Genomic DNA, 23,401 nt, shown 5'->3' with positions numbered 1-23,401 from the left:
GCATGTGTATGTACATGCTCAGTCCTGTCTGACTCTTTGTGGCCCTATGAACTGTAGCCCGCCAGACTCCTTTCTCCATGGAATTTTCCAGGCAAGAAATACTGAGGTGGGTTGCCATTTCCTACTCCAGGGGATCTTCCTGACCTAGGGATTGAACCTGCATCCCCTGCATCGGCGAGCGAATTCTTTACCACTATGCCACCTTTGCCTAACCCATAGGAACTGTTTTAAAAAATCAGCCTGCATAGGCTGATGGTAGTAAAGATCACAGGGTGGCTGCAAATAGCTCTGAAGGCCCCGGACTGAGAGTAGACCTGTTTCTTTAGGAATCTGTGACTCCACCCCGAGAGGCTGAAAGAAATGGGCTTTGTATTGGAGTTCCTTCAGGAAACAGGAAGGCTTGTCCTCAACAGGTGTGGTTGGTGGGCAGACACGGGGACCCAATAAGGGATGACGCAGTTTCCACGGGCTAGCAAGATCTGAGAAGCTGTCAGCACCAGGGGCCGATGGTAATGTGCCACCGGGGAGATGGGAACAGGCTTGGAGATGCAGCAGATGCTGGGACTCAGAGAGCTCTATGCTGCCATGGAGACACATGACTCCTGCCCTGCTCCATCCTCTGCTGGTGCCTCCGTGGCTGAACCCAGCTGACAGCCCGTGATGTATTCCCTACAGGTCAGCCTCCCCCGGCACAGGGTTGGGGAGGAGAGATGGAGAGCCCATCCGGAGGGGCAAACAAAGGCTATCCAACACAAGCCTTTTTAGCTTTTTAATATTTTTAGCTTTGATAATATGATGGCAGAACAACCCAAACTAGTATAGTCTTTATTTAACAAATGTGTTCCAAACCCCTCTGTTGTTCTCAGGAATGTATAAAATTAAGAAACACAGAAGATAGATTGGATGGATAGGTGAATGGTGGTTGGCAAAGGAGGCTTTGGCTGGGACAGGTCCCTAAATAGTAACTCAGTCAGATTGTGAAGTTGGTGGACACAGGGTCTGGGCTGGGTTTCTTTATCGTTGAGTCCTCCATACCTAGCAGTGTGCCTGGAGCTTAGTAGACCCCAATAACCATTTATCTGAATAACACGATGGATGAAACATGAAGAATATCCAGCAACATAAATGTGGGTCTCCTTTCATTTCTCCTTAGGTTAGGAGAACCCAGAGTTAGGGTCAGGACCTAACATTTTCAGACCCAGAAGAAGCAGGTGATGACGGTGTTTGTTTTCCTGCTTCTGGTACTTTTTAGGTCAAAGCACCTCCCAGGGAACAAAGGCCATCTGATGGTGTTTGAAAGATAAAGGATAGTCTTTCAGTCTTCTCCGGCGGCTTAAAAGGACAACATTATAACTTCTGCATCCCAACCTCAGTTCGTTCATTCGTTTATTCATTCAGTGAACATTGATCGAGTGCTCATTTTTTGTCTGGGAATGCAAAAATAAGATCCAGTCTTAGCACTCAAGGAAGTTAGTCTGGTAGAAGCTGCAGAGGTGAAACAGGAACAGTGTTGATGACAGCTACACAGAACGGGGGCCGCTGGGGAAGCCGTGGGTGGCAGCCTACATGGGCTGGACGGAGCCAGCCTGAGCCCTGAGGGATTGTCCCACCTGTTTACTTTGTCGCTGGCATCTACCCATGCCTTCTCCCCCAACCACCCAATAAGGAACTAAGAAAGTAAGTTCCAGTAAGTAGGTAAGTAAGCCAAAGTCTTGAAACCGACATTACTGGCTAAGGTAACACTTGGTCTCAGATTCATTCACACCAAAGTGCCATCCGCCAGTCAGTGAACTCAAGTGGAGGGTTCATTCCTTCTTCCTCCCCGAGGTCAGGAGGGCACAAAGCAGGTATCTGGATTGGAGAGAGGCGAGAACAGTTACGGGAATGGAGGCTAGGGGCTGTCTAGACAAACCTCCTTGACTGCAGGATTTTTTTGGAGGATCAGTATTCTACCTTTAACTCTTTGCAAACAAATGGAACGTATGTGAGGAAGTTCATTTGTTTATCCATGTTCATTTGTTTGGTTTTTTCTTTTTTTTTTTTTAGCCTCTAGCCGCTGAACTTAGGGTCCAAGGTCTTGGAAATGTTCTTATGGACCTGCCCGATATGTGTTAATACAAATCTGCCTGATTTATGAAGGTGGTTGACTGGTTTTAAAACATGGGTGATTTTGTTACAAACGCACTTCATTCGCAGAAGTTTTCTTAATCAGTACATTCTTGCCTTTTACTTGAATATGATGACTAGTAATGGGAGGAAAAATTTAAGTTGGGGAGGAGAAGCAGAAAGGTAAACAAGAAATAGAGTGGTCAAAATCTAAGGGGCAGATGCTTCTTACTTCATCTATATTGCCCTCATTTTTAAAGCCTGCTATAGTTGTAAGAATTTGATTAAATTGCATTTTAATTCTTAGATAAATTTGGAAAATAGAAGTTTTTTTGTTTGTTTGTTTTTGTTTTTTTTTATTTATTCCCACCTCCTCCACTTAATTTTTTAAAGGCAGATAAAACATCCAACCCCAGAAAGCTTTGTTGGATTAACTGTGTTTGTGTGTGTAGAGCTGTATTTCACTTTCTAGAAGAACGCTAGTTCTGTTAGGGAGTAACTCTCTACTTGCAGTCTTTCGGGTTTTTGTCAGCCTTAGCCTGGAAGATGTTGGGCTTGCACCCACATCTGTCTGGAGGGCAGGTACCTTACTTTCTGGCCATCCACTCAAGTCTCCACATCCAGCTCTCTCTCTCCTTTCACTTCTTGAAAACCTTCAAGGCTAGATCCTCAGCTCTCCTGCTCGGAGCCTCCTCTCTCATCTTTATGTTGATGATGCCTGAATCCTTAGCTCCTGTCCAAGCATTTCCTGTCACCTGCAGACCTGTTTCCCCTTAGCTGGTAGACGTCTCTTCTGTGTATTCCACAGGCACCTCTGACCCCTGACTCAGACGCGCTCACCAGAGTTCCTGCTTTTGCCCAACCACTGCCTGTCTTAGTGGTTCATACCAGCGTCCAAGAGCCACCCACTCAGAGCCCATTGGCTTCCAAGTCCTATTGCGCCCCCGGGCTTCTTTCTTATTCTCCCCCTCCTCTCCATTCCTGATGCCAGTGTTCTACTTCAGACTCTCCTCTGCTCTTTGGGATTATTCTTAATGGTTTCTCTGGCTCCGTTAGCCTTCTGCAACCTGTGCTTGCCTCCACCCCCAAATTTATCTTTATAATGTGCCAATCTGCACGTCTAGTCCTTGCGTAAAATCTTTCAGAAGTGCTCCATAAACTCTTCATATCAGTGGACAAGTTGGTTTATATAGTTTCCTCCTCTTTGCATGGGTTTTCCTCCTATCAGCCGGGGCCTGGCTGCTTTGCTGGCATCCTCTGTGGAACCTCAGTGAGTTGGCGGACGTGGCCTGTGGTTCTGCACCCTTTCTGGTGATTGGCCCCAGGGCTAACAGTAGCAGCTGCACCCAGATGACTCCCACACGTATGAGTCCAGCCCTGACCTTTCTCCTGAGCTCCAGACTCAGAGATCCGGTGGCTTGCTTCTCATCTTCACTTGGATGTCTTGTGGAGCCTGGAGCTGACAGGGTCAAACCGGAGCTCTTGACTTCCCACCCATTCTTTTCCTGCCCCTGCCTCACCCTTCCCCATCTGAGTAAATGGGTCCACTGTCCACCTGACTGCCCAGGCCCCAAACCTAGGGGTGTCGCTGTCTCTCCTCTCTCCTCGCTCCACTCCCCACGGGCACTCCGTCCCGAGTCCTGGTGCCTACAGCCCCAACCTGACTGTCTCTACTGTCTGCTGCTTTCTCCTCCATGATCGCCGCCTCTCACTCGGATTGCTCCAGCAGCCTCCTGCTGCCCTATGAATGCCTAGAACAGATTCTCTACACAGTGGCCAGAAGGATCTTTTAAAAAAGCAAATTGTATCATGTTTCTTCTCTGCTTAACACCATCACCAGGCTTCTTGTCTCACTTGGTCATCCCCACAATGGCCTGTCTCTTCCTGGAACTTACCAAACTTGTGAGGCCTTCAGGAGTCTGTATTTGCTGTTCTTCTCCCTGGGATCCTCTTCCCTCAGATCTTTGCTTTCCCAGCTCCTTGAGATAATCTAAGTGTCAGTTCAAACATCCCTTCCCACAGAAGCCATCTCTGACCTCCCAGAGTCACCTTTATCCATCTCTTTCTATTGCAATAATTTGTTTTATTATCTTCAGCTCATGTTAAAATGGTCCTTTCTTTTATTTTTTCATGGTAATTGTCTCTTCCTCCACTAGGACATAAGCAGTATGGATTCACCTTGTTTTCAATCTGTTTTATACATCCATTGTTGTTCAGTCGCTCAGTCATGTCCGACTCTTTGCAACCCCATGGACTGCAGCATGCCAGCCTTCCCTGTCCTTCACTGTCTCCTGGAGTTTGTTCAGACTCATGTCCATTGAGTCAATGATGCCATCTAAGCATTTCATCCTCTGTTGCCCCCTTCTCCTCCTGCCCTCAATCTTTCCCAGCATCAGGGTCTCTTCCAGTGAGTTGTTTCTTTGCATCAAATGGCCAAAGTATTGGAGTTTCAGCTTCAGCATCAGTCCTTCCAATAAATGTCCAGGATTGATTTCCTTTAGGATTGACTTGTTTGATCTCCTTGCAGTCCAAGGAACTCTCAAGAGTCTTCTCTAGGCCCACAGTTTGAAAGCATCAGTGCTGGGTGTAAGAATCAGTGAAGATCGGAGGAGGGGCTCAGTCTCAAACACACTTAAAGGAATATGTGGCAGCCACTTGGCGCAGCGGCTTCTCTTCAGATTCAAGTGCAACGTCATGCTTATGGCCTCCTGCTGATAAATAATGATGAGCGAGATTTTACTGATAAAGCTCAACTTTCTAGTCCATGTTTAATCTTTGCAGATCTATAACTTTAGGCCATAGAGCTAATGCCTGTCCATGTGACGATACAGGTTTGCTCAAAACTTTCTATTCCTCTCTGTCTCTGACTTGAGCCCTTCTGACAGCAGGGATCCAGGTTGAAGAAGGTCTGGTCTGCAATTATGTAGGAGATGGGTTGTGTTTTCTTAGGGGAGCTTTGCTTGATTCAGGCTGAGATTTCCTTATGATTAGGGAAGGCTGAAACTACTCACATATTTAGAGTAAGAGAGGCCACAGGTGATACCAAGTGACCTCTCAGAGTCTGTTCGTCTGTTGTCAGGTCAGTCATGTTACTGTTTGTGTATTCCTTTCATTCAGGATAGGGGTGGTGGTAATGGAATAGTGGTATACCAACTGGCTAGAAGAATTACAACGGTAGTTTAATGCGCATATTGCGATAGAAGGTAAACCATGGACCTAGTTTCTCCAGAAGTTGTCAAATGCAGGCAGCTTGAAAGTACTAGTCTTTCACACTCTAGCAATCATATAAATTCCAGCTTGTCAGCTCCATCAACATCCTCAGTCTTCAAAGAATGGCCAGTGATATGTTCAGAGAAGCCGAAAAGGTGTGTCTCATTTGTTTTAGCCTTATCGGCGGAATCAAAGTCTTGTTATTAATATGTAACTGCTGCTCTTCCACTCATGCATGGTCAGACTTCCGTTTATTCCCTATAGGAAAACAGCTTTCTACTACTCTCCCAGTGTCTTTTTCTGCCTGTTGGGTTATAGAACTGAAACAGATCCCATCACAAGTCTGGGGCCACCAGAAACCAACAGCCAACAACCAACCGGAAGCTGTTGTGCTCTCTCCCATATTCGAAACAGCTGGACGCATCGAGCTATGGGCACAGCTGTGGAATGGGTGCCATTGGATTTGCTGCCCATTTCCTTTTACCCCATAAATGGGCATTCTTCCTAAGTAAGCATTGTGTTAAATTGCTCTTCAGAGTAGAAGGGAGTGTCAGATCCACAGTCTTATGAAGGCTTTAAAGGCACAAAGAGTTGCCACAGGTAGAAATATTTACAGTTTTCAACTTTAGGATAGAGCCATGCTGGACCAATTAGAGAAAAGAAAAAAAAAAAAAAAGAAAAAAACGACTTAGAGGAAATGACGAGCTGTGTAAAATCTGGGTGGAGGAGACATTATGGGCATGAGCAGTGGGTAGGCTGGACTCTGACCCCTCTGAGTTAAATCATCCCATGTTGCCTCTTGCTGCTCACCTAGCTTAGGAGAGGCAGGCAGTGTATCACTCCTGGCCGCAGGGTGCCGAGGGAGGGACGGGCCATGACCCCACAGGTGGCTGGTTGGTACAGAGAGGGAGGGAAGCCTCATGGCTATGGTTTGAGTTGGGAGAGGCGTTAGTGGAATTAACCACCGGGACTCAGATTCGGTGGGGAGATGGATGCTTCCTGGTTCAGAAACATTTTTGTTGTGAAATGTGGGTGGAACTTTCGTGGAGATGTCCCGTAGGCAATGGGAGTGTGAGAACAGCGCTTTCTTATGCTGTGATAGACTTCTCAGCCCTCCTCCGCTAGACTGGGAACTCTGTGCTTTAGGTTCTCCTCCCTTCTTTCCCTTCTTCATTTCCTTCCCTTTGCTTTAGTTCCCTGTCCCTCTCTTCCCTCCCTCCCTCCCTTCCTTCTTTCTTTCCTTTTTCTCCCTCTCTCTTCCTCTCTTTAAAAATCACACATCACTCCATAATACCCTTCTAGGTATAAAAGAGGGTTAAGTGTTAGCCTCAATTTTTCTGTATTATAGCTGAGATGGGGTAGAAAACTTTTAACACTAGGTGTCTAAAGACACTGAAAAGCTCACAAATACGTGCGGACCCTCAATGCTGGCTGATGGTTTAGAGACACCTTCCGTTTTTATGCAGTATCTTGGGGACAGCGGACAACCTGCTAGTTGGCACAGGCCCGTACTGTGTGCTACTGGCTTGCTAGTACTTCTCGAGCAGCTCTTCTGGAAACTCCCCCACACTTCCAGGAGTGAAGGATGTGGCTTTGGTGTTTTTTTTTTTTTTTTAATAACGAGAAAAGAGATTCAGAGGATTTGGTGCCTTTACCTTTCCTTATCTCTTTGTTAGTGTTTTTCTTATTTTCCTCTTACTTTACTTTCTGAAGATATTTATTTGTTCTTTTTGCTTGGGTTGACTTACCCTGAATTCTTCAGATGTCCTTTTACCTGCTGGGTTATTTTTGCCTCAGACTTTCTCCAAGATGTGTTGCTTTACCCCTCTTCAAGTCCCAACCTGAACTTGCCCTTTCACCTTCAGATGCCTTAGCTGTTCTGCTTTTCCCTGTCTTTGTGCTCAGTCATTAAGTTATGTCCATCTCCTCTGAGACCCCACAGACTATAGCCTGCCAAGCTCCTCTCTCCATGGGATTTTCCAGGCAAGGTCTGCAGTGGGTTGCCATTTCCTCCTCCAGGGGATCTTCCCAACCCGGAGATCAAACCCACATCCCCTGCCTGCGTCTCCTGCATTGCCAGGCAGATTCTTTACCACTTGAGCCACCTGGGAAACCCTTCCTTGTCTATTCAGGCTATGACAGTGAAATGATGATAGATTATGCTGCTGATTTCAGTGACCTTAACTCTTCTGCCTAATCTTCTTTGCCTCACATTTCCATCTGTGGACGGAGGGAGTGTATTAGTTTTGCTCTTGTACATAACACACCACCACAAATTGAGTGGCTTAAACACACACATATATTATCTCGCAGTTTCTGTGGGTCAGAAGGTAAGCGTGGGTTTACAGGTCCTCTGTGTTAGCTGAGGATACAGTCTCATTTCAAGGCTTAACGAAGGGAGGGTTCACTTTTGGGCTTTCCTGGTTGTTGGCAGGACCTAGTTCTTTGCAGCTTGTTGGACTAAGGGCCTCATTTCTTACTGGCTCTAGGCCAGAGGGCCCCTTGGTTCTTTGCCACATGGGCCTCCCCAACATGGCTATTGCTTTATCAAAACCAGCAGAAGAGGGCATCTCCTGTCAAGACAGTACCATAGTCATTGAAAAGACATCCCATCACCTTGGCCATACTTAATGGATATGAAGCAAGTCACAAGCTCCCTGACATTCAAGGGGTGGGGAGTCCTCAAAGGCATGTACATTAGGAAGTGGGGATAACTGGAGATCATTTTAGAGTCAGTCCATACAGAGAGGAGTGCTCTTGAGGGAAAGGGTTTTGAGCTCTTTAAAAAAAGACATGAAAGGCTATATTCATCCTGCTCTCATGGCTCATGGTTGGCCTTTATGATCATGGCTAATGCCCAAGTAATAATACTTCTTTTTGTCTCTCTCCATGTCCTGTGAAATAGGTTTTACTTCTAAAGATGACTTGTTTTCCTTTTCTGCCATTCGAAATTTCATCAGCCTCTCTGGATGAGGAAGTCAGCAGGAAAAGATCACTGTTGTTGATCTTGGTTTTAACTGAACTGACTCAGCCCTGTGGGCAGCTGAGAAAGGAGAGGCTTTTGTAAATGCTCCCTAGGTCTTTGTTAGACATCCCTCCACCAGAGGAGCCAGGTATGGGGCAGATGTGATAATAACCAGGAGCTGGAGGCCAGGCTTATTTACAGCTGAAGCATTTAACTGGGCTCGATTCATTACTTCTTCAAAGTCTCTGAAAGCTTCACCATATCTGCGCAGGCCTTTGATTCCAGCTCCCTAAACAGACGGGGAGGAGGCAGGAAGGGGAGCAGAACCTTTGTCTTGATCCACGTTGACTCACGTTGGTAAGTTGTCCCCACAGTTATGGCTGAAGGACAACACCCCATTACCGCCCCCCCCCCCCAAACAGACACATAGTGGGGTGTCCTTTACAAATTCATTTGAATACAGAAGTCTTCCTTTCACTTTGAGGAAGAACCATCTATGATCTGTCATGACTGCTGTCCGTGACAGAATCTCTTTAAAATGATAGTGTACACGGATTTGAGTGAGGAAGGAGGCAAATCTGATCCTTCAGTGTTTTCTTGGGGAGTAGAAGCACATGGAGATGAAAATGGGAAGGGTGGGCGTGGTGAGAAAGAGGCTCCCTGTCCAGATTCCCAGTCCTGAGAAGCGCCAGGTTGGGCAGCGCTGGTCCCTAGCCCTACCTCCCCTCGAGTGGCCGGAATAGCTGGGGCGGGGGGTGGGGGGTGCGGGGGGGCGCCGAGCAGGCTCCAAGTCGGGCTTCACACCCGGGAGGGGCGCTAGGACCCAGGCACTCGCCGGCTGCAGGCCTGCCTGGGGAGTGAGGGCAAAGAGGCTCAGGCTCGCGGCCAGAGTCCCTCGGAAGGACCGGCCCCTTGGCGCGGGGCGGGAGGCCCGAGTGTGGGGTGCAGCCGCCCTGTGCCCTCTGTGAGGGGCTGCGTTGCGGGCCACCGGCACCTCTCGAGCGCCCGGCAGCCGCCAGCCTCCAGCATGGACCCTCCGAACGCCGGCCAGGTGAGCCCCGAGCGCTGGATCTGCAAGTCCGGCCAGCCGCCCCCTCCCACCACCCCGAGCCCAGAGCTGACCCTGCACCCGTTTCGGATACCCTGCAGCTCCGGAGGGGCTTCTTCCCTCTCCGGCCTCTCCGTGTACCGGTGCCCAACTTCTTCCTTCCCAGGAGGGGCGCGCCTCGATAGTCTGCTGTAACCGTCCGGTTTATAATTCCAAATGAGCCCAATTACCCACCAGCAGTGCGTCTGCGTCCGTGTGGCGCTTTCCCTGGGCAAGAGCTGACCTGTAGCGCTGTCGGGCCAGTGGCGCTGACTCCTGTTGCGCCCCGAGTTTCCCACGCCGTCTCTGGGCGATCGCGGTGTCCCTGCCTTCCTCTGAGTGCTTCCAGCGGCTGCGTAGCTGCCATCCCTCCCGGAAAGCTAACCCCTGCCGCCCCAGCCCTCGGCTTGGGTGGAGGGCGCCCTCCAGGATCCGGGGACCCACTCCCACCCGCGCGCGCGCGCGCCCAGCTCCCGGGTCCGCGCTCGCTGGGCACCTGGACCGGCCGTGAGGTTTATACCACCAGCCTGCGGTGGGGGAGATGGAATGTAGTTTCAGAGAAGGGGCTCACACTGTGGGCTGGAGGAAAGTGCGGGTGAGAAGGGTCCGGTGCAGGAGAGGCGTTGGACCAAGGCAGAAGCTGCCTCCCGGAACTTCGGGTGGGGAGGGGGCGGTCCTGGTGGGCGTGGGAGTGTCACCTGAAAGTGCACGTAGTTCCCGGGATCAAGTGGACACGGTCCCTAGAATGTTGTGGGAGGCGAGGCTTGCATTAGCCTTTATAACAGCTTAGCTAGAGGTGTTCAGCGTTCAGCCGGCGCCTCTGTACCCTCAAGGCTGGCGTGCCCAACCATTCTGCTTCCGGCTCAATCTGACAACAGTTTACTGTCTCCAGATTGGCAAAACCAGAAAAACATCGCTGAGGAGTTGCTCTGGGCGAGTTTCGAGTTTCTAGGGCTGCAAGACCACCGGTGGCTATCCGGCCCCCGCCCCCAACCTTGGCGGCCCGCTGGGTCGGGACACTGGGGGGCGTGCCTGCTCCGATAATAACTGAAGCGCGTGTGCCAGAACCTGAAGTGAAACACGTAGTGCAAACCTAGGAGAGACACTTCCTCTAAACTCAAGTGTTGTGTCAACCAAAACATTTACACAGGGCCCGAGGGGGTAGGTGAGGGGCAGAGGGCCCGCCCTCTAGGAGTGTATAATCTGCTGGTCAGCATCACAAGTTCTACTTGACTGCCCCTCTGACCTTGAATGAGCTATTTTAACTTGGCTCAGTTTTCCAAGAAGCAAAACAGAACAGTAATTCTCCAGCAGGGAAAAGAGCATCGCTATTGGGAAGCCTGCTCCCTGAGTTCCAGCCCCACCTGTACCAGCTGTGAAGCCTGGGGCAAGACACATAACCTGTCTGCATCTCAGCTACCACAAAAGGCTCAAAAAGATCCTTTAATTCTGGGAGTTTCTCTAACAGTAATTTGCCACGCTCTGGTAGCTTTCCCATGCTCACTGGTTCTTTGGAGTCTAGATTGTACTTGGTTCCACAGAGCATACATGGTCCAAAGAAATACTGGATCAGAATCAGAACTGTGGGTGAACTGTATTTGAATTCTATTCTGTTTATAGAGCTGCGCAAATCTTTCAGGTTTGAGATCTGTGGAAATAAGCCTGGCTGGTTTAGTTAATACTTAGAATGCCCTGGGAAGGACCTCAAATAGAAAGTCCTGTTTTAAGTCAGAGTATGGTTGCATAAGGAGAAGGCAATGGCACCCCACTCCAGTACTCTTGCCTGGAAAATCCCATGGACGGAGGAGCCTGGTGGGCTGCAGTCCATGGGGTCGCGAAGAGTTGGATACGACTGAGCGACTTCCCTTTCCCTTTTCACTTTCATGCATTGGAGAAGGAAATGGCAACCCACTCCAGTGTTCTTGCCTGGAGAATCCCAGGGATGGGGGAGCCTGGTGGGCTGCCATCTGTGGGGTCGCACAGAGTCAGACAAGACTGCCGTGACTTAGCAGCAGCAGCAGCATGGTTGCATAAACGGTTCTTTCTGTGCATTTGAAAGACCTTGGCCATAACCACCCCATTAACCTAAGTGAGTAGAGAACACCCAAACTGATCCTTCAGTAAAAGAGGGATGGGTCTACTGCGTATTTCATGGAGGCACCTTGGGTTATACCTGATAAACTTTTTATTTACCTAGGAGTGACCCTGTTAATATTAACTTCTCAGAAAAGCAGTTTATTACTTCAGTAATGAAATAGTGAAATTGTCTTTAGAGGATTCATTAAATATCAGAATGCCTAATATTGCTAGAATTTATTGAGGTAAGCACTGCCTTAAAAAGCACTGCCTTTTTATTTAATTTCAGTAAGGAAAATAAGCAGCATGATTTATTATGTTTTCTTACAAGATAATTTTTTAAAGGAGATTAAAAAAAAGTAAATACAACACAAATTAAGGAAACCTTGTTTCTTCAGGTTCCAGAGATGAATAACATCATCATTACCATAATGGTGCCTATCTATTAAGCACTTACTATCCACCAAGCCTTGTTCTAAGCACATTATGTACGTAGTCTCATGGAATCCTATCAACAACTTCTGAAGGAAGTGCTATAATTTCTTTCAACCTACTGGTGGGGGAACTGAAGCTTCTTGCCTGAGATCACCCAGCTGGTAGGCAGTAGAGCTGGACCAGCTCCTTGGGTTCATTTGCAATAATCCAAGGGATGTGTAAGATGGGAGAGGTGGGGAGGGAAAAAAGTACCTACTGAGTGTTGGCTACTTTATACCCCTCAGTGCACAGATATTAATAAACATTTTATGAGTTTGTTTTTCTTTTTCTAGGTATGTTTTCTTGCTTTTAATATGATTTGGGCATCTTTTAATATGAGCAGAAGCTGACCTCTTTCTTTTTTAACTATAGTACATAGATTTGCATATAGATGGATGAATCATTGTTCATTCATCCAATTCCCTGTGAGTCGGCACTTGGATTATTTCTAAATTTTCACATCACGTATGGGGCTAGCAATGTGGGTCTTCACATTTATATATTTCTGCACACCTGTTCAGATATTTCTGGTAGATTAATTCCTAGGAGTGAAATTGTTATATGAAAGAGCATGGTTATTATTTAGTATGCATTTTTTAATAGATACTGCCTACTTGTGTTCACAAAAAGAAATGTAATTTCTGGTTTGGCATCCAGTTCTTGCTTTAACACATTTTCGGGTTTTTGATGAATTAGTGTGTCTGAGTGGGTCTTAGGTGTATCATTTGTAAAGTAGGGTTAGTAGGACTTGTTGGTTTCAAGGTCTTTTCTGCAAATGTATACAGTTAGAGGATGAACAAATAAAATTGTCCATATTTGACTTTTTTTTTTTAACTTCAAAACCCTGAATTTAGTATGGATTTACCTGATAGCACATGAACTCCTGAAATACCCATTTTTGGTACCCCAGGTTTCTGAGGATTTCAGTGTGAGATACAGCTTTGCCTTATCTTACATACAAATCGGTGTCCTACTCTCATTTTGTAAAGGCATCAGTCCTGCTGGATTAAGACCTACCCTAATGACCTCATTTAATGTTAATCACCTTTTTAAATGACCTCTCTCCACAGACTGTTATTTTCAGAGGTACTTGGGGCTAGGACTTTGGCCTGTGAATTTGGCAGGACACAGTTCATTCCATAACGCACTCTCTGTCAGATGGCACATACTGAGTGTTGTCACCTGTTTTTATTTGAGAAGGACAATATGTTTCTGAAGCTACGTCACGGAATCCTCTCTCTTTTCCCATCACATCCTCCCCCATTGCCTAAAAAAATGTGTTTTGTTTTTTTTTAATTCCCTGGGTGTTCTTTAAAGGGGTCCAGTATTGCTACTTGTGTCAAGTAATCTTTTATTAATGGCATTGAATCTCATGTGAGACAAGGTGACTATAGGTAGGAGGTGGTAAGCGTGGTGATTAAGAGCTTGCATCCTGAAGCAGGCTGCCTGGGTTTCTAATCCCAGCACCATCACTCACCAGCAGAGTTTTATCATCTGTAAAATGGGAAGAGTAATACTTAACCTTACAGGGTTACTGTGCCGATTAAATGAGATAATGTATGTAAAGTACTTGGCCTATACTGCTGCTGCTGCTAAGTCACTTCATTCGTATCTGACTCTGTGCGACCCCATAGATGGCAGCCCACCAGGCTCCCCTGTCCCTGGGATTCTCCAGGCAAGAACACTGGAGTGGGTTGCCATTTCCTTCTCCAATGCATGAAAGTGAAAAGTGAAAGGGAAGTCGCTCAGTTGTGTCCGACTCTTAGCGACCCCATGGACTGCAGCCCACCAGGCTCCTCCGTCCATGGGATTTTCCAGGCAAGAGCACTGGAGTGGGGTGCCATTGCCTTCTCCGTGGCCTGTACTAGGGGGGCTCAAAAATGGGACTCTGATTACTTTGCAACTTCAGAAGTTCACGGAGCCTTTCGGGCTCAGTGTGGTCTGCCCCAGCCTGTACCCAAGTGTACAGACAACCCAGAGGCTCTGCTCCTGGAGTTCCCAGGGCTTCCGTGTGCGTGCTATGGTCTCATAGTCATTCAATGACCATTGTAAAAGTCCAACAGCTCACACACATTGAAGTCACAGGCTCACGATTCTATCTGATAGCTGAAAAGCAACACCAGAGACCATTCCCTCAAATTGCCCATTAAGATGATATCCCCATTTCAGTTGAGACACCCAGCTTGGCAATTAAAGTGTTAAATGTGAAAGCAGCATTTCGGTTTTTCTGGGATGTACTCTTGCCCACTTTAATGCCCCTGGAACCAGGGTGTGTTTTACAGTCAATGGTACCTGAGTGTTAGAAACATTTTCCCATTGATCTGCCTGAGAAGATAACCTCAGACTTATGTTCTCACCGCAACTTTTCATTGGAAACATAAGGAGTTAAGATAGTTGTGGATTGCTCTATACCTGGGGTGAATTATCTGTCTCGATTATTGTGAGACTCTAGATTCCTGGGACCACCCTGGGACTAGGAGAGCTTGGAGTGGTCATGTGGCCTTGGGCCTACTGGACTAGACCAATATGGAGGCCAACGGGAAACCAAGGCAGTGGCTTCTCTGGAGCTGAACCATACACGTCATCTCTAGCAACTGTGTGCATCCCCCGAAAGTAGAGGAAGGCCAAGGCCAGATCTGCGTTAGGAGTGGTTGCTGGCCTGCCTATGAGACCACAGATACTGTATGTTCTGTATTGCCTGTCCTGTGTCCTACTGTGAAGCTAAGGAAGGGCACAGCTAGGAACTCAAGGGTGTTGTGAACTGATTACCCATCTGGATCTGTGACCGCTCCTGCTGGTAGGGCAGCACCTTATCAACTGCTGACCCAGGCAGTGGTTGTGATGTACTTGTCATTGCCTGTGAATGCATCTACTAAGTATTACCTTCTGATATTTTCAACTTTTCAGTGGAGATAGGTGCATTGTTGATGATATATATCTTGAGTCTAATTATTGATTCAGGTGATTTCAAAAAGGTTACACTGTGATTTGGCATTAAAACAAATGATTGTTTACATGGTTATTCAGAGAGCCTAGGGAATAGAGCAGGGTGCATAAATTTGATATTGATAAAGCAAAATATTTGTCATTGGAGAAATGATGCAATTTCAGTTTTCTTTGATTTTTTTTGCAAAGTAGAAGCCAAATGCTTTTAACATGGAAGAGATACCCACAAGTACATTGAGCTAGATTTATGTTTTATTATTGATATATATGCAAGAGGATTACCTATTATGTCAAGTAACTAAACCAAAGGCAGGAGAAATTGCCGAATCCCTCAGTATAGTTGAAAAAATTCAAGGCTGTGAGAGGCTACTGGAACCAATTCTTGTATCTTATAAGATTATTATTATGCCATTATGGGAGAAGGCAATGGCGACCCATTCCAGTACTCTTGCCTGGAGAATCCCAGGGACGGAGGAGCCTGGTGGGCTGCAGTCCATGGGGTCATGAAGAGTCAGACACGACTGAGCGACTTCACTTTCACTTTTCACTTTCATGCACTGGAGAAGGAAATGGCAACCCACTCCAGTATTCCTGCCTGGAGAATCCCAGGGACGGCGGAGCCTGATGGGCTGCCATTTATGGGGTCGCACAGAGTCAGACACGACTAAAGCGACTTAGCAGCAGCAGCAGCAGCAGCAGCATGCCATTATGTCATAATTAAATAGGCAGCATTTCTTTTTCTTAATGGTACATAAAGTGATGGTGTTTTGTACAATCAGTGTTATCTTAGATTTGATTGTTGTTGTTCAGTCGCTCAGTTGTGTCCAATTCTTTGCGACCCCGTGGACTGCAGCACGCCAGGCTTCCCTATCCATCACCATCTCCCAGAGCTTGCTCAAACTCATGTCCATTGAGTCAGTGATGCCATTCAACCATCTTGTCCTCTGTCATCCCCTTCTGGAATATGGTAAAAGTGGTAAAGAGAGGTCTGGAACCTAGATCTTCTGCCTCACAAGCTTTAATTTCCCCTGCATCCACATTCCTTGACCAAAGTGTTGTCTGTAGCCTCCAGATTGGTGACAGAGTCACTTGTGTGACCCTGAGGGTGAGGAGCTTCGGCTGCAAAATTTAAGGAGGCCTTCAAATACAGGGCCAGCGTCTGAGAGTGAGTACCTTCTTAAAATGGCAACCAGTCATCTTACTCTAATCCCAGCCCCGGTTTTGATCTTTGAAAAAGATTTCAAAGTTTTCCCTAGATGATTAGGAAAAATAAACAGAAGTATAAGTGGGTGAAAAAACAATCATCTAAAGCACATGACCAGCCAGCATCCTCCATTGCAAGTTTGAGTGCTCCTGAGTGAAACCTGTGGACAGCATCCCCAAGAGCGGTTGGCATGTTGCTAAGAAAATGACCTCAAAACCACACTAACACTGTGTGAGTTCTTTACCCTTGAACGTGTGTTAGGAGGCCATGGCTGACTAAATAATAGGAAAACAAATGATTTTTATGTTTCTAGGCTCTTTTACTAGTTCCATTTAGCATTTTTAAAGGGAAAATTCAAGGCCATCTTCCTTGCAACAGAATGGAACGTGAAGAGGTAAATTCAGCACCTCATCAAATCTCCTCTGTTTTCAAAAACTGCATAAAAGATCTCCTCAGTAACCCAGGTAGAAGGTTGGGGAATTCTGGATCCTGCCCTCGCTGGTGGTGGGGTGATATGAGGAAGACTAATATGAATAATATCAGCGTAGACTTTACTATGAGCCTCTTTGGCAAACCACCTGTTGAATGGCATTTCTGCCCGAGGAGCATCCTTTAACAATACACATTTTTATGTCTCAAAGAGGAAAAACTCAGTTTTATCTCAGAATGACATTTCCTAAGAGACAGTGCCCGCTGAGGTATTTTCACCATCTGTCTTTTGTTGAGCAGGCTTCTCCATTTAAGGAAGGGCATTTCAGGTCTTCTCATGTAGCAGGTGCCAGAAGTTCTTAGCATGCAGTCACTCATGTTGTAGGAATCCAGAAGTTCTTAGCATGCGGTCACTCATGTTGTAGGAATCCAGAAGTTCTTAGCATGCGGTCACTCATGTTGTAGGAATCCAGAAGTTCTTAGCATGCAGTCACTCATGCTGTAGGAATCCATTCTGTTGGAAAGGCCATAGCACCCCCATGAAAGTGAAAGTTGCTCAGTCCTGTCCGACTCTTTGTGACCCCGTGGACTGACTATACAGTCCATGGAGTTCTCCAGGCCAGAATACTGGAGTGGGTAGTCATTTCCTTCTCCAGGAGATCTTCCCAACCCAGGAGTGTAACCTGGGTTTCCCACACTGCAGGCGGATTCTTTACCCGCTGAACCACCTGGGAAGCCCAGCGGATCTCTGCAATAGCAAAAAAGATCCCATAGCTGCAGGGATTGCACAAGAGAGAAAAACAAGCAGGAATGTGGGAGAGCAGAATGGAAGGAGAAGAGGGGAAGGCTGCCTGGGGGAAGAGAAAAAGCACTATGTCCCAACCCTTTTGCATCACAGCACAAGGAAAACAATGGTGATGTTGTCTGGAATGCTGGAGGTGGTGGACAAGCCTCTGTCTGCTCCAGGCCCTGCACAGGCGGCCTGAGGGCTGAGAGAACCAGTATCTTGTCATACTGTGCCAGTTCAGGCAGTCCGTTGCTGAGAAAACCCTGGTGGGAAGTGTAGCCAGCAGCAGGAGGGAGGCAGGGAGCCCAGGGCCACTGGCTTATCCTCCCCACCTGCGTCAAACACTGAGCGGCCTCTTGTCTTGACGCACATGTAGCTGGCCTTCTTATTTCTGCCCGAAGCCCTACCTCATACACCCGTCTGCGGAACTTCTCTCTTTTTCTGTCTGAGCAAGATCTGGAGGCCAGGGAGAGCTGTGGGCAGCAGAGGAGGATGTAGCCGAGAGTGGTTGTGTCTCCCCTCTGACTTCTCTTCCATTAAAGGAGCAGGTTTCCAGTGCGCGTGCAACAGGTCGTTACTGAGCATCACGCAGGTGCCAGACACTGTTTCTCTCGTCTTGGCGCTTACCTTCTGGTGTGGGGAGAGGGGAAAGAATGAGAGCGTGAGACAGAAAGCAAGAAGTCAGAGGGCGGTCAGCATGCCTGAGGGAGCGAGAGCGCCGGGGAGAAGCTGAACCCGGAGAGGGCTCCCAGAGGTGGGGTAGGGACTGTTGCTTTATTCACTTGGGGTGTCAGAGAAGGCCTCCCTGGAAAGGTAACATCTGAGCCAAGTCCCAAAGGAAATGGGAAGCGAGCTGTGCGGATGGTCGGGAAATGCACTCCAAGCAGGGAGGAATAGTGGGCGCAGAAACCTAGAAGGAGTATTGCCATGTCCAAAGTGCAGCATGGAGGCCAGTGCAGTGGGCAGAAGCCGAGGTCAGTCAGAGGGGTCACTGAGGGCCTTGTCCTCTGCTGTGAAGACTCTGAGCCAGGGGGGAGTGATGGAGCCTGATCTAAGCTGGGGCGATCATGCCGGCTGCTGAATTGAGAATAACGTTACTGAGGGGAGCCAGGGTGAAGCTGAAGGCCCACCCGGAAGCCTTTCCTCATAACCTGCCTTTGAGTACCTATAAGAGAGTTTTCAAGGGAAAAGTTTGTTGTGGTAACAAACAATGTTTGTTACATGACCCATGTAAAAAACCATGACCCATAACTGAAAAATACTGCTCTACGTAAATGAACCTAGTCAGTGGACAGATGAGAACTGATGGAATCATCGGTTGCAGAAATGGATCTGATAAATGGGGTGACAGAGAGAAAGAGAGAGAGAGTGAGGCACGCCAGGAGCAGGAGAAAGCCAGTCTTGGCTAACACATGACCTGACATGCACCTGGTGTGACGGAGGTGCTCCTGCGAGCTTCCATTCACTGGGCCACAGCATTGTTGGTCTGGTTTCAATGACTGCTTTCACAGGTCTGAAAATCCCACCATCGCACTGGGTCTAACTATGCAGCAACTGTCTGATCTACTGGCCAAGGCCTTCTACAGAATTAAAACAACTGCTGGTCTCTCATAATGTATACCAGAAAAGCTTCCATCAGCTGAAGTAAAAATAGACTCAAGAGGAACATCATTAGTAAGGAATGGTGTGCTTATTTTTTAGTCATACCATAGGTTGAGTGGCTAAAACAGCAGATAATTAGTTTCTCATGATTCAAAGCTAGAAGCCCAAGACCAAGATGCCATCAGGGTTAGTGTCCAGGAGGCTTCTCTCCGTGGCTTGTAGATGGCTGTCTTCTCGCTCTGTCCTCACAGGGCCTTTTTCCTGGCACTCATGGAGAGCACTATAGTGTCTCATCTTTCCTTAAGGTCACCAGTCCTATCGGATTAGGGCCCCATCCATTATTTCCCTAAAGGCCCTATTTGCAAATATAGTCATATCAAGCATTAAGACTTCACCCTTTGAATCTTGCGGGGAGGGGGGGGCACTTCAGTCTGTAACATCAGGCAAATGTTGCAAGTTTTTTTCTTGTTTTTAATGTACCTTTAAAGTGTACAGGATGCTGGTTTGGACAAAAATGCAGTCACAGAATATGCCCATGGAACACTACTGCAATCTGGAGAGAGGACTGCTCTGTCGTCTCCTCCTTGTGCCTTTGCCTAGGCAACCCCACCATAGGCCTCAAGTAGCCAGTAGTCATCGTCTCATTCCAGTAGACTAGACTTACCTTTTCTAGAATTTCATATCAGTCAAATCATACATGCAGCCTCTCCTGTCTGTGTGTTTCACCCAGTGTAATGATTTTGAGATTCATTCATATTGCTGTGTGTATCAGTCATTTGTCACGTTTTATCATCGAGTCGTTTTGTGTTTTATGGATGTACTGCAGTTGACTTACTCACCTGGTAATAACCACTTGGGTTATTTCCAGTTTGGAGCTATTATTTTAAACTCTGCTCTAGACCAGCCTTTGGGCATATATTTTCATAGCTGTTGGGTGAGTGCCGAGAAGGGAAATCTCATGGCTGTAAGGTAAGTATATGTTTAATATAAAGCTGTCGGACTGTTTACATTCCCATCAGCAGCGTGTGAGAGTGCCAGCTATTCCACATCCTGGTTGTCACTTGGTATTGTCAGCCTCTTGCAATTATAGCCATTTTAGCAAATGTATAGTGAGATCTCATTGTGACTTTATTTGCACCTTGCTAATGACTAGTAATATGCTGAGCATCTTTTGTTTTTCACGTGCCTACTGGCTATTTTAATGTCTTGTATTGTGAAGTGTCTGTTCAAAGTTTTTACCCAATTTTTATTTGTCTTGATTATTGATTATAAGAATTCTTTATATATTCTGCATGCATGTCTTTGAATATGTATTTCTTCCAGTCTGTGGCTTGCCTTTTTATTTTCTTAGGATTATCTCTAAAAGAGCACACTTTTACACTTTTGTTGAATTCCAGTTTATCAAGTGTTTTATCTTTCATGGTTTGTGCATTTTACATTTTTTCTAAGTAATGTTTGCTCGACTCTAGTTTGTAAAGATCTTCTCCTATGTCTAGTTCTAGCTTCTTTAGTTCCATGGTCTATTTCTAGTCAATGTTTGTGTATAGTGTAAGGTAAGGGATGAGGGTTGCTAGTTTGTACTTTGCTTTTGCATATGGCTGTCCAGTCATATGGTAGGGACCTAACAGAAGCAGAAGATACTAAGAAGAGGTGGCAAGAATACACAGAAGAACTGTACAAAAAAGATCTTCATGATCCAGATAATCACGATGGTTTGATCACTCACCTAGAGTCAGACATCCTGGAATGTGAAGTCAAGTGGGCCTTAGAAAGCATCACTACGAACAAAGCTAGTGGAGGTGATGGAATTCCAGTTGAGCTATTTCAAATCCTGAAAGATGATGCTGTGAAAGTGCTGCATTCAATATGTCAGCAAATTTGGAAAACTCAGCAGTGGCCACAGGACTGGGAAAGGTCAGTTTTCATTCCAGTCCCAAAGAAAGGCAATGCCAAAGAATGCTCAAACTACTGCACAATTGCACGCATCTCACACACTAATAAAGTAATGCTTAAAATTCTCCAAGCCAGGCTTCAGCAATATATGAACCGTGAACTTCAGATGTTCAAGCTGGTTTTAGAAAAGGCAGAGGAACCAGAGATCAAATTGCCAACATCTGCTGGATCATCAAAAAAGCAAGACAGTTCCAGAAAAACACCTATTTCTGCTTTATTGACTATGTGAAAGCCTTCGACTGTGTGGATCACAATAAACTGTGGAAAATTCTGAAAAATCTGAAAGAGATGGGAATACCAGACCACCTGACCTGCCTCTTGAGAAACCTGTATGCAGGTCAGGAAGCAACAGTTAGAACTGGACATGGAACAACAGACTGGTTCCAAATAGGAAAAGGAGTACGTCAAGGCTGTATATTGTCATCCTGCTTATTTAACTTAAATGCAGAGTACATCATGAGAAACGCTGGGCTGGAGGAAGCACAAGCTGGAATCAAGATTGCCGGGAGAAATATCAATAACCTCAGATATGCAAATGACACCACCCTTATGGCAGAAAGTGAAGAGGAACTAAAAAGCCTCTTGATGAAAGTGAAGGAGGAGAGTGAAAAAGTTGGGTTAAAGCTCAACATTCAGAAAACTAAAATCATGGCATCTGGTCCCATCACTTCATGGGAAATAGATGGGGAAACAGTGGAAACAGTGACAGACTTTATTTTCTTGGGCTACAAAATCACTGCAGATGGTGATTGTAGCCATGAAATTAAAAGATGCGTACTCCTTGGAAGGAAAGTTGTGACCAACCTAGACAGCATATTTAAAAGCAGAGACATTACTTTGCCAACAAAGGTCCGTCTATTCAGGGCTATGGTTTTTCCAGTGGTCATGTGTGGATGTGAGAGTTGGACTGTGAAGAAAGCTGAGCGCCGAAAAATTGATGCTTTTGAACTGTAGTGTTGGAGAAGACTCTTGAGAGTCCCTTGGACTGCAAGGAGATCCAACCAGTCCATCTTAAAGGAGATCAGTCATGGGTGTTCATTGGAAGGACTGATGCTGAAACTGAAACTCCAATACTTTGGCTACCTCATGTGAAGAGCTGACTCATTGGAAAAGACCCTGATGCTGGGAAAGATTGAGGGCAGGACGAGAAGGGGACGACAGAGGATGAGATGGCTGGATGGCATTACCGACTCGATGGACATGGGTTTGGGTGAACTCTGGGAGTTGGTGATGGACAGGGAGGCCTGGTGTGCTGTGATTCATGGGGTTGCAAAGAGTCGGACACGACTGAGCGACTGAACTGAACTGAACTGATCCAGTCATTCTACCACCATTTGTTGAAAAGGTTATATTTGCTCCATTGAATTTTCTTGGCTCTTTCATTGCAAATTAATTGACTCTCTTAACTGAGTCTGTATGTGGACACTATCCTTATACCAGTACCACTCTGTCTTGATTACTATAGCTTTATATTAAATTTCAAAATAAAATATTGTTTATCTTCCAACTTTGTTTTTTCTTTTTAAAAATACATTTGGCTATTCTAAGCCTTTTGCATTTCTACACAAATTTTGCCAGTCACTTTTCCAGTTTCTAGCAAAAAAACCTGCTGGGGTTTTGACTGAAACTGTGTTGAATCTATTGATCAGTTGAGGGAGAATCGACATCTCAGCAGAATAGTCTTCTGATCCAAGAATATTATATTAGCTATTTATTAAGGACTTCTTAATCTCTCTCAGCTGAGTCTTATAACTTTCAATCCAGGCATCTGGAGAGAGACTTTTATGCTTTTAATATCATCGTAAATAGTGTTTTAAATTTCAATTTCCAGTTGTTCATTTTTAGTGTATAGAATATGATTGATTTTTGCTTGTTGACCTGTATCCTGTGAGTTTGCTAAATTCACTTGTTCTAGTAGCTTTTTCTGTAGAGTGTTTAGGACTTTATCTGTGCAATTATGTTGTCTGTGAATAAAGTTCTACTTGTTGCTTTCCAATCTGAGTAGCTCTTTTTCTTTATTATACTGGCTAGGGTCCCTGGCGGAGAAGGCAATGGCACCCCACTCCAGTACTCTTGCCTGGAAAATCCCATGGACGGAGGAGCCTGGTAGGCTGCAGTCCATGGAGTCATGAAGAGTCAGACACGACTGAGTGACTTCACTTTCACTTTTCACTTTCATGCATTGGAGAAGGAAATGGCAACCCACTCCAGTTTTTCCTGCTTGGGAAATCCCATGGACAGAGGAGCCTGGTGGGCTACAGTCTGGGGGGTCACAAAGAGTCAGACATGACTGAGCACGCACTCACTAATACTGTTGTATAGTATAGATAGACCACATTTTGTTTATCGTTTCAGCTATTGATGGATATTTGGGCTGCTTCCACCTTTTGGCTCTTGTGAATGGTGCTGCTGTCAACATTCATATACGTTTTCGAACATCTGTTGTCAATTCTTTGGATATAAGGGTTTCAGGTTTTGCATATCTTTAATAAACTTGGTATTTTCTTTTTAAAAAAATTTTAGGTATCTTAGTGGGTATGATGTAACATCTCATTGTGGTTG

The 23,401-nt window shown here is 46.1% G+C and overlaps 1 protein-coding gene across 3 annotated transcripts in view; it reads left to right on the top strand.

Moving 5' to 3' along the window:
• Nucleotides 1–23,401, top strand: part of PDE8B (phosphodiesterase 8B) — a 330,100-nt gene that overhangs the window by 68,291 nt on the left and 238,408 nt on the right. For 2 of the 3 annotated variants that reach the window (XM_043919991.1, XM_043919990.1), the window contains exon 1: nucleotides 9,063–9,332. The exons of the other annotated variant lie outside the window; for it this stretch is intronic. In XM_043919991.1, coding sequence (XP_043775926.1) covers nucleotides 9,309–9,332 — 24 coding nt within the window. In that variant the 5' untranslated portion in view covers nucleotides 9,063–9,308. Of the gene's footprint in view, nucleotides 1–9,062; nucleotides 9,333–23,401 lie in introns of those variants that run through there. 3 annotated transcript variants of the gene reach the window in all.

This window comes from Cervus elaphus, chromosome 12 (assembly GCF_910594005.1).
Source record: "Cervus elaphus chromosome 12, mCerEla1.1, whole genome shotgun sequence".
NCBI classification, from domain to species: domain Eukaryota; kingdom Metazoa; phylum Chordata; class Mammalia; order Artiodactyla; family Cervidae; genus Cervus; species Cervus elaphus.
The sequence above is the reverse complement of the archived record's forward strand: the minus strand, read 5'-3'. Positions and strand labels throughout refer to the sequence as shown.